Source organism: Rhincodon typus, chromosome 36 (genome assembly GCF_021869965.1).
Source record: "Rhincodon typus isolate 14 chromosome 36, sRhiTyp1.1, whole genome shotgun sequence".
Classification (NCBI taxonomy): Eukaryota; Metazoa; Chordata; class Chondrichthyes; order Orectolobiformes; family Rhincodontidae; genus Rhincodon; species Rhincodon typus.
In genome coordinates this window covers 4,218,005-4,232,594 of record NC_063367.1, presented here as the reverse complement: position 1 = coordinate 4,232,594, position 14,590 = coordinate 4,218,005, and the positions used below count along the sequence as shown (strand labels likewise).

The following is a 14,590-nucleotide window of genomic DNA, read 5'->3' as shown; positions in this document are numbered from 1 at the left end:
TTGTACATATACACAGTTTAATGGGAACCTTCGTAGTTGCTGTTGCTAGCAGAGTTTGATAAAGTACCTCTGAGTCATCAAGCCACCAGGTACAAACTTGGTGCACAAACACAAAAGAACAAGTTAAAAGATAGCTTTGTCGAGGTAATTGTGGGATTTTTCAGTGCTACAAACTCACCAATGAAGATCAAGGCAACCCTCATCCGAGGAGGACAGATGAAGGCACAGGCTCCTGTGACAGCAACATTGAATTGCAATAGTTTAAATGGACATGAGTTACAAGAACTGCAAGGAAGTTGTTGTATTCTATGTGCCGAAGCAGGTTATCTGAATGAAATAACACAACCTTTGTCTAGGGCACCAAAGAAGAGAACGATACAAGTAGCATTCTGCAGCTACATTAAGCCCAAGTCTGGTGAGGTCACTTGATTAATTAGGCTGTGAAGAAGTTTTGTCACTAGTTGGTACAGAAGGCTCAGCGTATGTGTGGAAGAATACGATCGCCATCAATGAGGCATATTTCTGAGGCATGGAGGCAAATAAAATTCATTGCTGGAAATGCAGCTCTATAACTGGGAAGCCAAATAAAAGGCTTCCACTCAAGGAACAAAGAGAAACCTGCAAACCCTTGGATGGACATGAGACACACAGAGCCACATTATTAATCTTCAATTCAAAAGCAGGAAACATTCATAACAACTCTGAAATCCACACTACAAAATGACCCCACCCTCCACAAACTGAGAACAACGAGAGTGCAGGCTCCATATTGCTTGCATACTTAAGACTAAGATTCCATGGCTTAAAGTCTGTCTGGTGCCCAATTATTACAGAGCAGGCACCATTTGAGTCACTGCAACCCCAGGGACAGGATCATCATAAACTCCTTCAAGGAAGTAGAAGGATCCAAGAAGGTAGCACCCTGCAAGGTGGAACATTAATACTCTCCGAATTGTTTAGACATACATATATGACTACAGAAACAAAGCCAACGGCAATTGAAAAGATGTATAATGTTTGAAAGGGTAACGTTCTATGGAATGTTCACTTTTTAAAAAATGTAATCTCCACCTAAGCACATCTTTCTTTGCTCTTGCTCTACTACTCACATGTATTAAGAGTAATACAAATGTGGAATTTAAATTCCATTCGCAGTACTCACGGCAAAGAATTGACACAAAGGACAATCCAGTTACTTTCAAATATGTTGTAATGATTAATTTATCAGACCACTTTGAAATAGTTTAACTGTCACTATTAAGTAAAATCTTAAGGTCTTTAGAACATACAGCCAAAACTTCAACACTTCAGAACCACACATGCCAAGTCCATTATGCATTGTGTTAAATATAGTTTCTCAATGAAGTAGTCCTGCTTACCTTGTAGTCATGACAATAACAAGGACATGTTGTTCCCATACCATTCTCCAGAAATCATTGTATGTCTTTTCTAAAGGTCCTATGGTAGAAAATATAAGGCTGAGAGTTTGAAAAGGAAACACTATGATAGATTTTACAATTGAAGAACTGAGTCCTGTTTGAAATTGCACAGCGAGGATGGAATGAGGAAGTGGACTAAGCAGGTAGCAATGAGATTCATGAGTCATAAGACAAAGCCAATGTTGTGATTTATGAGAAACAGGAAAATCAGCCCCCAACAGCCAAACCTCAATCAGTTCAGAACCAAGACTCAGCATACTGTTATTTTCCCTTTGCATCATAGTGTATGCATTCAATACTACAAATGTGCTGGTAAAATAACTCTTGATATTTATTTTCATTTATTTGGATGAGAGTGAAATCAAACTGACAGGAGCAGTTAGAGATCCAATTTTTGACAGTCTGTAGCTTGAAAGGCCAACAAAATTCCTTATGCTTGAGAACATGACTTGAAAACTTTTGTTCAACCAAAGCACACTGGGAAGACTCTGATATTCAAGGCTGAATTAAAGAGATTTTTGTACCGTAGTACCACGATAATGTGGAAACAGGCCGTTTGGCCCAACAAGTCCACACTGACCTTCTAAAGAGCATCCCACCCAGACCCACTCTATCCCTGAAACCCTATTTTCCATGCTAACGCACCTAGCCTACACATTCCTGGATGCTATGGGCAATTTAGCATGGCCAAGCCACCTAACCTGCACATTTTTGGACTAATTTAATTGACAAGGAAGTCAAGGATTATGGAGGGGTCAAGTAGAGAAATGAAATTAAGGTCACAACCAGGTCAGCCATAATCTTAGTGAAAGGGGAGGCAAGCTAAAAGGCTGAATGGTTTATTCCCACTCTTGTTTATCTTATGAGAAATGTAGAATGCAACATCAATTAATTCAAAATTCCAAAAGATATTAAAATCTTCCCCATTGCTTTCTTCAGAGGTTCCTCAAAGCGACAGTTAACATAGCAGAGTACTGACACATCAGTTGATGTTGAAAATCAGGTGATGGTTTTCTGTTTGATTTGAAGCCATGAGACCTCAGGAGGTCTGAAGTCAATACAGGATTTTCAGGACCAACATTGCTGACCCTATCCTACACTGTGCTCAAGTCACAGTATGTTTAACAGATGTATGGAAGGCTGAAACTGAAAGGGTGTGAATTTTTTGGTCAATGGATAGGATTCTACCAGTACAACTATGGTAGGACTAGATTGAACAATTCTCCCAGCTTGATAACTGAATTCAATTCAATCTCAGTACTTGCCATGGTGGAATAAGAATTTGGAATCTCTATTAATCTAGGACCATCACCACTATTATTCTGGATAATTTGGGTCAACAATTTGTCTCACATTTTGATTCTACAATTTGCGAATGGAAGACTCCATGTTAACTCTTTAAAACTCTGAAATTAAAAACAGAAGTTTTCTAATTGTCACAGTGCTTACCCTGTGTGCCAATGTAGGCATTCTTTTGCTTATAACCATCCATGAAACTGGCATTGATGTAATCTGTCCTCTGCAGGAAGAATAATACTGTAGGTTACTCAAATTGCAAACATTTTAACTGAATGATTTCACTTTAGGAGGTAATCTAAATAGGAAACCTTTCTGATCATTAGGCTCCAGTCACTGTGAAAATTGGACAATGTCATGAAATTACTGAAATAAAACAAAAAAGGAGCTGAAACTCAGCAGGTCAGACAGCATCTGTCAAAAGCAACAGTCAACATGTTGATGAACATTCAGCAGAATTTCTTGAAGGTGAGTTCCGACAAAAGGTCATTGGTCTGAAACGTTATATTGGTTGCTCACTACAGATGCTGCCTGACCTGCTGAGGTTTCTCCAGTTGTTTCTGTTTTCATCTCAGACTTCCAGCATCTGCAGTATTTTGCTTTTGTAACAGTTATCAAATTGCTGCTCTGATAAATAAGATGTCCCATCTAATGATATTCATGTTCAGTGATTTTCTTTGGAATTAAATACATCTTTTAATACTGTCATAATTTATCGGAATTGATACTTTTACAGATCAACTTTATTAAATAGCTTTGGTTGCTATGCTCATTGCTGCAGGTCACAAAAATGATTGAGGCAAGGCTGACTTGATAATCGGGTGCAATATTAACAGCCCAGGATCCAAGTTCATAGTGAAGTTGATACCAAGGCGCTGTATCGAGGAATACTTTACTGTTGGAGGTGTCTATGTGAAGGTACTTTGGCTTCATGAGACAAAGTAACAGGTTCATCTCATTAGTATTTTGGGGAGTCAGCTGTGTACAATATTCCTGCCTACAAAACAGACTTCCAATGTAATTAACTTGCTTGATGCACTTTGTGAAGGCCTGTGAATATGAAAAGCACTATATAAATGCAAGTTTGTTCATTATCAGGTGCAGAAAATTGAGAAATATGTGTTTCACTAGCATCCAACCAGATGTGGCATAGTAGCTGTATCACTACCCTTGAGCTAGGTGGCCCAGGTTCAAATCCCACCTGGCCAGAGTGTGTAATCACTTGTCTGAACTGGTTGATTGGAAACCATCTAAAGCAGCACGGTGGCTCAGTGGTTAGCACTGCTGCCTCACAGTGCCAAGGACCCGGGTTTGATTCCACCCTCAGGCAACTGTCTGTGTGGAGTTTGCATATTCTCCCCGTGTCTGCATGGGTTTCCTCCGGGTATTCCGGTTTCCTCCCACAGTCCAAAGATGTGCAGGTCAGGTGGATTGGCCATGCTAAATTTCCCGTAGTGTTCAGGGATGGGTCTGGGTGGGATGCTCTGAGGGTCGGTGTGGACTTGTTGGGCCAAAAGGTCCTGTTTCCACACTGTAGGGATTCTATGATTCTAGTATCCAACTATCCAAAAACAAGCTTTTCTGATCTTTAAAACGAGTTTCACATGGGTTGCCTTTATCCAGTTTAGATATAAGACAGACTCAATGGAGTTACTATGCACTTCATTTTTATGGTTTAAAAGAAAGTCATTCAAATCCTTGGGGTCAGGACTACTGGTGATGCTCTTTCTGTGAATGAAATAGTTTGATTTTGTGCAAGATCATGCTGTTCAATGTAAGTTACCAAGCATCCTGGTAAGAAACCCATAGACAAAATCTGACAACACTGATGTGGGGATATCTCTGGGAACCGAAAGTTGATCTTGAGCACTCTGAACTAAATCCATAGAATCTTTCCCCCAGTTTCTATGGAGCACCACCACTGCTAATAAAACCACTGAGGGGCCTTCTTGTGGTGCAGAGGTGGAGACCCTACCTCTGGTCCGGGAGGCCTGGGTTCAGGTCCCACCTGCTCCTGAGGTGTGTAATAACATCTTAACAGATTACTTTACCTATTTTTCTAATCAATTTTTAAAATGTGATAGGATGTGGGGATAGGTTCACAAAATCTTGATATGACCTGAGATAAAATGGATTCAGTTGATAAAAAGTTTTAAGAGGAAATTCAGGCCTTACAAAAGATGCAACAACTTTGAGCGTGGCACCTATGGAAAAATCATGTGAATCTTGGAATCAAACTTAAAACTGCGTGTCTGTGTATTGCTAGCACTGGGATTGAACGGAGTGGGATGTATGAGACTCTAGTTGGGCGTTCCACTAATGGTGGCAACAGAAGAGGATAAAGGAAAGCAGCCTTCAATTGCCCATTCCTCTTAAATGAGTAATCATCAAACTGAAGTCTTCAGATTCTGACCACATCTACTAAACAAAATAGCCTAAGGATACATTGATAATTACTCCACCATAACATTTCAGCTTTCATGCAAAGGGAAAGGTGCATTTAAAGCTTCTATTTAAATAGCATCTGTACGTGGTTTATGTGGATGGACTCAAAAATTATGCTGGACAAAAGTGGAAGATAGAGTGGTGCTAGGGGTGTGGAAAGAAGGCAAATACAAAACTGGTTGGAAAGAACTGGTTGAAGAATGATATTCAAACTGAAATTGGAGGCTAGTATAGCATAAAGGTGTACTTTCCCTTAGCCGCAGTTACAACGATGCAGATAGGATCCATTCCATCTTTGCTTAGTGACAAGAGGCAAAGGCAACAGCCATTCTCCCCACTTTGTTGGATTTGTCCAAGCTTTAAGCTTTGAAACATGGCCAGAGACCCCACAGTGTAATGAGTCACCCAGCACACCAGCCTAGTCTCCTGGTGTTTTTTTTAAAATGTTGAAGTAACTTTAACAGTGTGATACAATAGTCTCCATTTGCCTGAATGGGTGCAACTCCAGCAACCCTTGAAGCTGTGTATCATCCAGGACAAAACAGCCTGTTTTATTGGCACCCCATCCAGCACCTTCAAAATTCAAGTCTATCAGCACCGATGCAAAGCGCCAGCAGTGTGCACCATCTACAAGGTGCACTGTAGTAACTAACCAAGGCTCCTTCAACTGCACATTCCAAACCTGCAGCCTGCATGATTTAGAACAGTAAGAGCTGCTGATGCATTAGAACCTCAGCAGCTAGCCTCTCCAAGCCTATACCATCTTAAATTACATCACCGTTCATTCACTGGCAATGGGTAAAAATCCTAGAACTCTATTCCTAACCATATTGAGGGTGTCTGCATACCACACAGACTGCAAAGGGTCAAGGCAACAATTCACTGCCACCTTCCTAATTAAGGATGGGAAATCAATGTTAGCCTAGCCAGTGACACCCACATCCAATGGATCAATAAAACAACCTTGTAAAGATTCATGTTTCTTCACAGCACCTTTCGCTTTGCCCGCACATTGCTGAGTTCTTCTCTCTTCCTTTCTGCAGAGATGTGAGCCCTGTCTTTTTGATTAATTTGAGTGTACATTCGATTTTAGACACCTTCAGTAATTTCATTCTATGCTTTTTGTTGGGAACAAACCCACAGATTTCCTGGATCAGATGTCTGACAAGCTTTTAGTGCTTGGTTTTAGTCTAGGGGTAATTTTGTGAATGCTAACCGTAACCCTATCATAGGTGTAATTATGCTCAGATATTGCTAGATGGCGTCACAACTCTGCAATTGCAGCACATGAACACTAAAGCGGTTGATAATTTAACAGTTTGGATTAAATTGCTTTACGCTCACCATTTGATGCTGTAATAGTGGAACTGGATCAGTAAATTGGTTGGACAAAGCTGAAAAGTTAAATCAAGGAGTGTCTTGCGACACCAATATTTTGGAAAGAAATACTGGCGATAATGCCGGAACAAAGTGCTACAGGCAGGTTTGATGGGAAGCAAAATATTGGACAGGCTTGCTGGTAGGCTAGTTAGGACACAATTCCAGGTAAATGACCAGAAGAAACAAAGACAGGAAAGACAGATTTGAAAAGGCCATGAACTTGACTAAGAACCCCCTAAATTCACTGCTCCTAGATCACTTCTGGTAAAAGCAGACAAGCAGTGTAGAAGGTAGTAGGAACTGCAGATGCTGGAGAATCTGAGACAACAAGGTGTAGAGCTGGATGAACACAGCAGGCAAAGCAGCATCAGAGGAGCAGGAAGGCTGATGTTTCGGGCCTAGACTCTTCTTCAGAAATGGGGGAGGGGAAGGGGTTCTGAAATATTTAGGAAGGCGGGGACGAGCTGGGCTGGTTTTGGGATGCGGTAGTGGGGAGGGGAGATTTTGAAGCTTGTTAAGTCCACACTGATACCATTCGGCTGCAGGGTTCCCAAGCGGAATATGTGTTGCTGTTCCTGCAGCCTTCGGGTGGCATCGTTGTGGCACTGCAGGAGGCTCAGGATGGACATGTCTGAGGAATGGGAGGGGGAGTTGAAATGGTTCGCGACTGGGAGGTGCAGTTATTTAGTGTGAATCGAGTGTAGGTGTTCTGCAAAGCGGTCCCCAAGCCTCCGCTTGGTTTCCCCAATGTAGAGGAGGCCACAACGGGAACAGCGGATGCAGTATACCACATTAGCAGATGTGCAGGTGAACATCTGCTTGATGTGGAAAGTCTTCTTGGGGCCTGGGATGGGGGTGAGGAGGGAGGTGTAGGGGCAGGTGTAGCACTTCCTGCGGTTGCAGGGAAAAGTGCCGGGTGTGGTGGGGCTGGAGGGGAGTGTGGAGCGTGGAGCGGACAAGGGAGTCACGGAGAGAGTGGTCCCTCCGGAAAGCAGATAAGGGTGGGGAGGGAAAAATGTCTTTGGTGGTGGGGTCGGATTGCAGATGGCAGAAGCGTCGGAGGATGATGCGTTGGATCCAGAGGTTGGTGGGGTGGTACGTGAGGACGAGGGGGATTCTGTTTTGGTTGTTATTGCGGGGAGGGGGTGTGAGGGATGAGTTGCGGGAAATGCGGGAGACACGGTCCAGGGCATTCTCGACCACTGAGAGGGGGAAGTTGCGGTCCTTGAAAAACGAGCACATCTGAGATGTACGGGAGTGGAATGCCTCATCCTGGGAGCACATGCAGTGGAGGCGAAGGAATTGGGAATAGGGAATGGCATTTTTGCAGGAAGATGGGTTGGAGGAGGTGTATTCTAGGTAGCTGCGGGAGTCGGTGGGCTTGAAATGGATATTGGCTTCTAGGTGGTTGCCAGAGATGGAAACAGAGAGGGCTAGGACAATGCTTTAGCTTGTCAGAGGGAAATTCCAGCTGTCAGCAGTAACAAGTGTGAAATCTTGAAACTCAACAAGAAACCGGGAACATGTTTGGCTTCTGGAGAGGAAATGTAGACACGCAATGCAGAAAGATGGTGGACTCAGTTATTTCTGCAACTGCAGAAACAGGAAAATATATTCAAGTCTAATTGTATCAAGTTGATGATGCATTGATGTTAAGCGAATAAGGCAAGTACAGACCTAGAGAACAATTTCATAAAACATAAAAGGCAGGCAAGTGAATATTTACAAAGAGTTGCAGCTGATGCATTAAAATAAGCAAACAATCAGCCTGCTCTGTGCATTACATAATGAGGTGGTTTGACAACCCTCCCGAGACACTGTATCCAGATCTCAATCTCGGAGTACACTGGATAATTCCAGCTCTGGTATTCCTTTAATTCCTCTGCCTCTTCACCACCCTCCACTTCAAAAAATGAGGTCAGTTTAGCTCCTGTAATCATGAAAATCTTGGTGCCATCTTGTATTTATTGCAATTTGGGCAGTACCTTATGGGAAGGTGCAATATTTAGGTTGTCTGTACTGTATTTATGGGCGGTCTTGTTGTATGAAACTTCCTTCAACACCCTACTTGCAAGCCCATTTTCAAATCCCTCCATGTTCTCTCCCTACCTTTAATCTCCTAGACCCCACAAACCCTTCAGGATACTTGCATTTTTCCAGTTCTAGTCTCTTGTTTATCTCAGTTATAATGCTGCGCCATCAGTGGCTGTACCTTCAGCTGCCTGAAACCTAAGCTCTAGAATTTACTTTAAAACTCTGTTTCTCAGTCACATATTTCTCCTTCAAGATGCTCATTAAACCTACTTGTTTGACCAAATTCTCTGAATATCTGTGTTATGGGTGTCAGATTTTACCTAAGAAGCTACTGTGAAACACCTTGGGATGTTTTGCTACATTAAAGATAAAATACAAATAAAATTGTTGTCAGTCAGGAAAATAATTCCATGAGAAATTACCAAATATGAAGTGGGGACTTTTTAACTGTGAGCACTATATAAAGAAAACGTGCAGTTATTGAAACACAAAATGAAACTTGGTTATACTGGATTTCTATGTGGCCAATGGCCATTGTATATCTCACCACTACTTGCCTGCCCATATAAACTTAAGATCAAGCTATGTAACTACCTGTCACACATCCCTGGCACTCATCTAAAAAGAGTGAATACACTCTCACTGTACTTAAATATTTCTCTGTATGCTTGCCCTTAATTTTATTTTTTGATGATATCCCTATGAAGTGGCACTGGATACTTTATAACATTAAAGGATTATATAAATGAAAGTTATAGTTGTTGCAGGCAGCTCAAGGTTGAATTAATTATACTGACTATAATTTTTGGGCTATGTGTGTTCACCTGTTTTTATGGGAGACTGGCACGTTTCACACAAAATCTGCTGATTACAAGTAGAAAGGTAGCAAATAATGGCCAGTCTTTTGCAGATGTTTGTAATCTGTCTCCATCTGACACCTGAGGCTCAGAAAACCATTTCTTAAGGTGACCCATAATACTGCCCAACCCTACTCAACTGAGTGGCTTGCTAGGCCACTTCAATAGGCAGTTGAGAGTCATCTAAATAAACTTAAAATTTTCCCGCTGCCTTGGTGGGTTTTGAACTTGCGTCTCTGTATCATTTGTCCAGCTTTAAATTGGTACACTAGCCATTCAACTCAATGAATTAAAAGCTGAAAGTGTCAGACACAGTCAAGTGAGGCAATATCTGCATTGAAGTACCGAGGTGACATATCAATTTGCTGACCTCCCCCGAGAGTTCAGATAAAACCCTTTTGACTTGAAACATCAACTTGGTTCCTTTCTCCCCACAGATACTGCCAGACCTGCTGAATGCGTTCAGCATTTTCTGTTTTTATTTTAGTTTTCCAGTATCTACAGCATTTTTTCATTCATCGCTTTGGCTGTAGGTGGGCCTTTAAAAAGCTGATGCATGTACTTCTAGCAACAGCGACAGCAACTTGAAAAACAGCTTGCTGTCCGTGGTCACTCTGCAATGCCCGCTGACCTTACTGAGTACTTGCAAGCTCTCTCTCTCTTTTGATGACATCAGAAAAGTTTTTCTTTAAAATATGAGCCACTCTCAGAAAATCTCATTAATGCAAGATAATAACTCCCAATGACCCCCAAAATCAAAATACTGCATGCTGGAATTGGAAATAAAAGTTGAAAATGCTGGAGAAATGCAGCAGAGCTGGCAGCATCTGTAGAGAGAGAAATAGAGTTAACTTTCCAAGTTCTGAAGAGAACCTATGTCAGACTTGAAACATTAACACTGTTTCTGTCTCCATAGAAGCTGTCAGACCTACTGAGCTTCTCCAGCACTTTGTTTTTATTAGTTTCCACCTTCGCATTAGTCTTTAGGAGTACTCAAAAGGAAAATCTAACATGAAATAAAAGAACACCTGTTTCTGTTTAATCAGTTTCAAAATACTGAGAATTCCCAAGCATTCTCACCGCTCCTCTAAGTCCTAACTACAGGCAAATAAAACTGGGTCACGGACAGCGCTATGCTTTGATTAAACTCACAGGGCCCCTCAGCAATCTGATTGCAAGATCTGAGATTTTTGATTTTTGTCAATAAAAATTGTGGATTGGAAGAAGAACGAACTTTTTTTGAAAACATGGATTTAGCAGGATGGCTGCATAATTTCAGAGTGAGGAGTTGAATACTTGTTATAAATTCTGTAGTTTTTGTGGCTATGGGTTTCTGCAATGCACAGATGATCAGATGGTGAGGAGTTGTTTAAAAGTGAGGGTGACTGGTTCTCAGCTAACTGATCAGAATGGAACTAGAAACAAGCTATAGAGACACAGACAGAGAGAAAGAGGGACTGCTGTTCTTCTTCCCAGCAGACGTTGCCTGTTCTCTGCAGTAAAAAAAAATTAAAAAAGTCTAAAGCAGTGTTTCCTTGTGATCTATGAACATTAATTAAAACCATTCTGTGTTGTCACTATTGCTGTAATATCACATCATTGATTTGATTTCTATTGGTACTTTACCATGGTTATCACAGGCAGCAAGATTTACAAATACTTAAAACTGCCAAGGATGTCAAGTACTCAGATAGAGATTGGGCAGAAGAAGTAAGGAAGTCCTGGAAATGAGTCATGGACAATGGTCGTTGGGGGGTAAAGGAAGCCCTTCATCTCTGGGTGGTTTCGAACCAGCAGCTGAACGCACTAACCTGTTGCACCAGAGACAGGCGACTTTCCTGCTCCTCAGATGCTGTCTGACTGGCTGTGCTTTTCCAGCTCCACATTTATTGACTCAGATAGAGATGTCGGGTTTGAAGCTCAGTCTCATTTCAAGTCAGTAGAGAGAATTTCTCTTGTCTATAGTGACAACACAAGGCCAGGAAATACTAGCATTATGACAGATCACTGAACAGCAGATCAAAGCATGGCAGCTAGTCCACATAATGATTAAGGCTGATACACCCTGGATATCTAGGAGACAAATTTAGGGCAGCAATCTGGAGGGGAATGGATGACTATGCAGTATGAGTGAAAATTTAAAAGTCATACCCACTCAAATCTTCTTCTCTTACCTCATCATGATTGAGGGATTTCAACTTCACTCTAGTTTGGTCCAAGCACAACACATCCCCATATCGATTCTTCTGCTGGTTGTAGGGCTGTCTACATGGAAAGGAAAGACACTGTTAAAGAATAACCATCTTGTTCTAAGAGTATTCAATGCCTCTGGTCTATTCTTCCACTCTCGATCATAAACCCTGAGATTTCTGAGATTTACAGGCTTGTTCTATGTTAGAGGTCTCTGTCAACAACATTCTGAGCCAGCTACCAGGGAGCAGGCCACAGTAGCTGAAAGCAAACAACTTGCCCCTGTTCTACAGAAAGGCCTGATCATTTAAGAATGTGATTAGAATTTGCGAGTTTTACACTAAAAGGCCTAGAAAATCTTGAGAGATTAAGGCACCCTTATTTAAAAATTATTTTAAAAATTGGATTCTTGCTGTTCCTGTCCTGTGTGGATAAATCAGCTGTACATGCAGCAGCTTATTTTTTTTTGGTGTAATTCTTCTAATAGTTTCTGCAGGGTCCTGTGAAAGAATGATGAATGGTTCCCAAGTGTAACAGTCTATGAATCTGGATCCTTAAAGCTGGAGGGTTACAACTTCACTTCATTAAAGTTTCACGAAATGTTATATTATTGGGACAGTATTTGTAACAGATCTGTTCCTAGCTGACCCTGTGACGCTTAGCGGTGCTTTAGAATAATTACAATGTTAAACAAATCTAACAAGGAGTTCAAATGATAAGGATAGCTATAGGGATGATGCTGACTTGTAACAATTTAAAATAGCTAAAATGCTCTTTCATTGACTACAGTCCTCCAAGTGTATTGTTTCCCCTTTCCTGCACACACTGATTTTATCTCAAATTGTGCAATGTTGCAGTTCTAATTTGGGTATTTCTGCTGTTTTCTACATTTATTTTTAAGCAGTACAGTTCTACATATTGTATGTCCCTTGCTCAAATTGGGTGTTTCTAATTTTCAGAGTTCCAGTTGAAGGTCGAAATAAGATACCTAAAAACATCAAGCAAATCTTACATTCTGAACAATATAACCCGATTTTCACTCATTCTGCTAAAGTAAATCAGTAGTTTTCTATCTTGTACCTCATGGTTTCTGATCCATCTCTGTGAAGCCAAGAATGCTCAAAGTGGTATGATACTCAGAACCAGATCACTGTGATAGTCAGTAACTGATAGTTAAACCAGGTAGAACAGTCAGCTTGTCTTACTGAACAGCTAAAAGGTATTATCTGTCACTGACAACCACTCAATGAGACGGAGTAGAGTGTTCAAAAAGGGCCAGCAGCAGATATGCTGGTCAAAGGCCAGCAGCACTGCGAAGCATACTTAGAAGTTCATAAACATTTGCTCTTCCAACTCATGTGCAAGCTATCCTGACCAAGGCAAATGGGATGTATCCCAATGGGCAACATTTGTATGTGCCATATCGGACAAATAGAATCCTACAAGCAAGTGTAGATTTCATAGACTGCGATTGACTGACTCTTGAACATGTCACGTTTGTTTGACATGCTCCAATGAAGGACCTCGAGATGTTTTATTAATCAAAGGTGCTACAAAAATACAAGTTGTCTTTGGTTTTGACAGATTTTGTGCACACCAGCATTCAACTGACCAAAAAGAAGACAATCAACAAAAGTAAAGGAGCATTTAAAAAGTAGACTAGTCTTACAAACGTGAGATAGTGTCAACCAAACTTCACGCACAAAAATAAGTACAGTCATATTTAAGGTTGAGTGTCAATTTTTATTCTGAATTTGTTAAGTATTCAAGTTAAATTCAGGGATCATAGAATCATAGAATTCCTACAGTGTGGAAACAGGACCTTCGGCCCAACAAGTCCACACCGAACCTCAGAGCATCCCACCTAGACCCATCCCCCTATAACCCACCTAATCTACACCTCCCTGAACACTACGGCAATTTAGCATGGCCAATCCACCTAGCCTGCACATCTTTGGACTGTGGGAGGAAACCGGAGCACCTGGAGGAAACCCATGCTGACACGGGGAGAATGTGCAAACTCCACACAGACAGTCGCCCGAGGCTGGAAGTGAACCCGGGTCCATGGCGCTGTGAGACAGCAGTGCTAACCACTGTGCCACCGTGCCGCCAGATAGTGTCTTGTAAAATGAACCTTAGAAATCTTGCAAACTATCCTCCTTTCTGGTTCAAACAGTCACAGGATAAAGCCAATGAAGGACATTAGGAATCAGATCATCTTGGTTTTGTGCCACAATTACTGTTACTTAGGGACAGTAAATCCTTTTGTTCTCTGTCGACCAGATAATTGTAATTTACAAGCTTCAGGTATCTACATAATAAGCTTAAAACCAAATGCCAGTAGGTGTTCAGATGTCAGTTGTGGCTTAGTGGATAGCACTGTCAGCTGAGGCAGGGAGTTGAGTGTCTGCGATCCACACCACAGTCTTTAGCACATAATCTAGGCCGACACTTTACAGCAGAAGTGAGACAGTGCTGCACATTGGAGGTGCCATCTTTAAGAAGAGATGTAAACCCTGTTTTCTCCCTCAGTCAAATGTAACTGATGCTGTGACATTATTTTGAAGATGCCTATGGGAATCATCTCTCACATCATGGCCAATAATTATTTCTCAATCAACATCACAAAACACATGATAAATTACTTTTGCAGGAACTTGCTTTGCATGAATGGCTATGACATTCCTACATTACAAGAGTGAGTCAACTTCAAGAGCACAATTATCTCCTCCTTGGAGGGGTGAGAGGGGCGAGAGGGGCAAATAATCAGGTGAATTGGTCCTGGAGGGACTTGACACTCCACAATTAAATGCTACGCAACAAGGTCCATGGGTGTCCTTCTTGATCCACCGCCAGTTAAGATCCTTAAATGATCAATTACCGGCTACTTTGGGGGTCTCTCAATTCATATGAAGTCAGAAGATAGGAGCAGCAATGCCTGAAGCCTGC

General features: G+C 41.5%; 1 protein-coding gene across 1 annotated transcript in view; it reads right to left on the bottom strand.

Moving 5' to 3' along the window:
• ptpn9a (protein tyrosine phosphatase non-receptor type 9a) overlaps positions 1-14,590 on the bottom strand; it is a 178,906-nt gene that overhangs the window by 18,588 nt on the left and 145,728 nt on the right. Inside the window, exons 8-10 of the mRNA XM_048617271.1 lie at positions 11,626-11,716; positions 2,889-2,958; positions 1,380-1,458 (exon numbers count right to left, since the gene is read on the bottom strand). Coding sequence (XP_048473228.1) covers positions 1,380-1,458; positions 2,889-2,958; positions 11,626-11,716 — 240 coding nt within the window. The remainder of the gene's footprint in view (positions 1-1,379; positions 1,459-2,888; positions 2,959-11,625; positions 11,717-14,590) is intronic.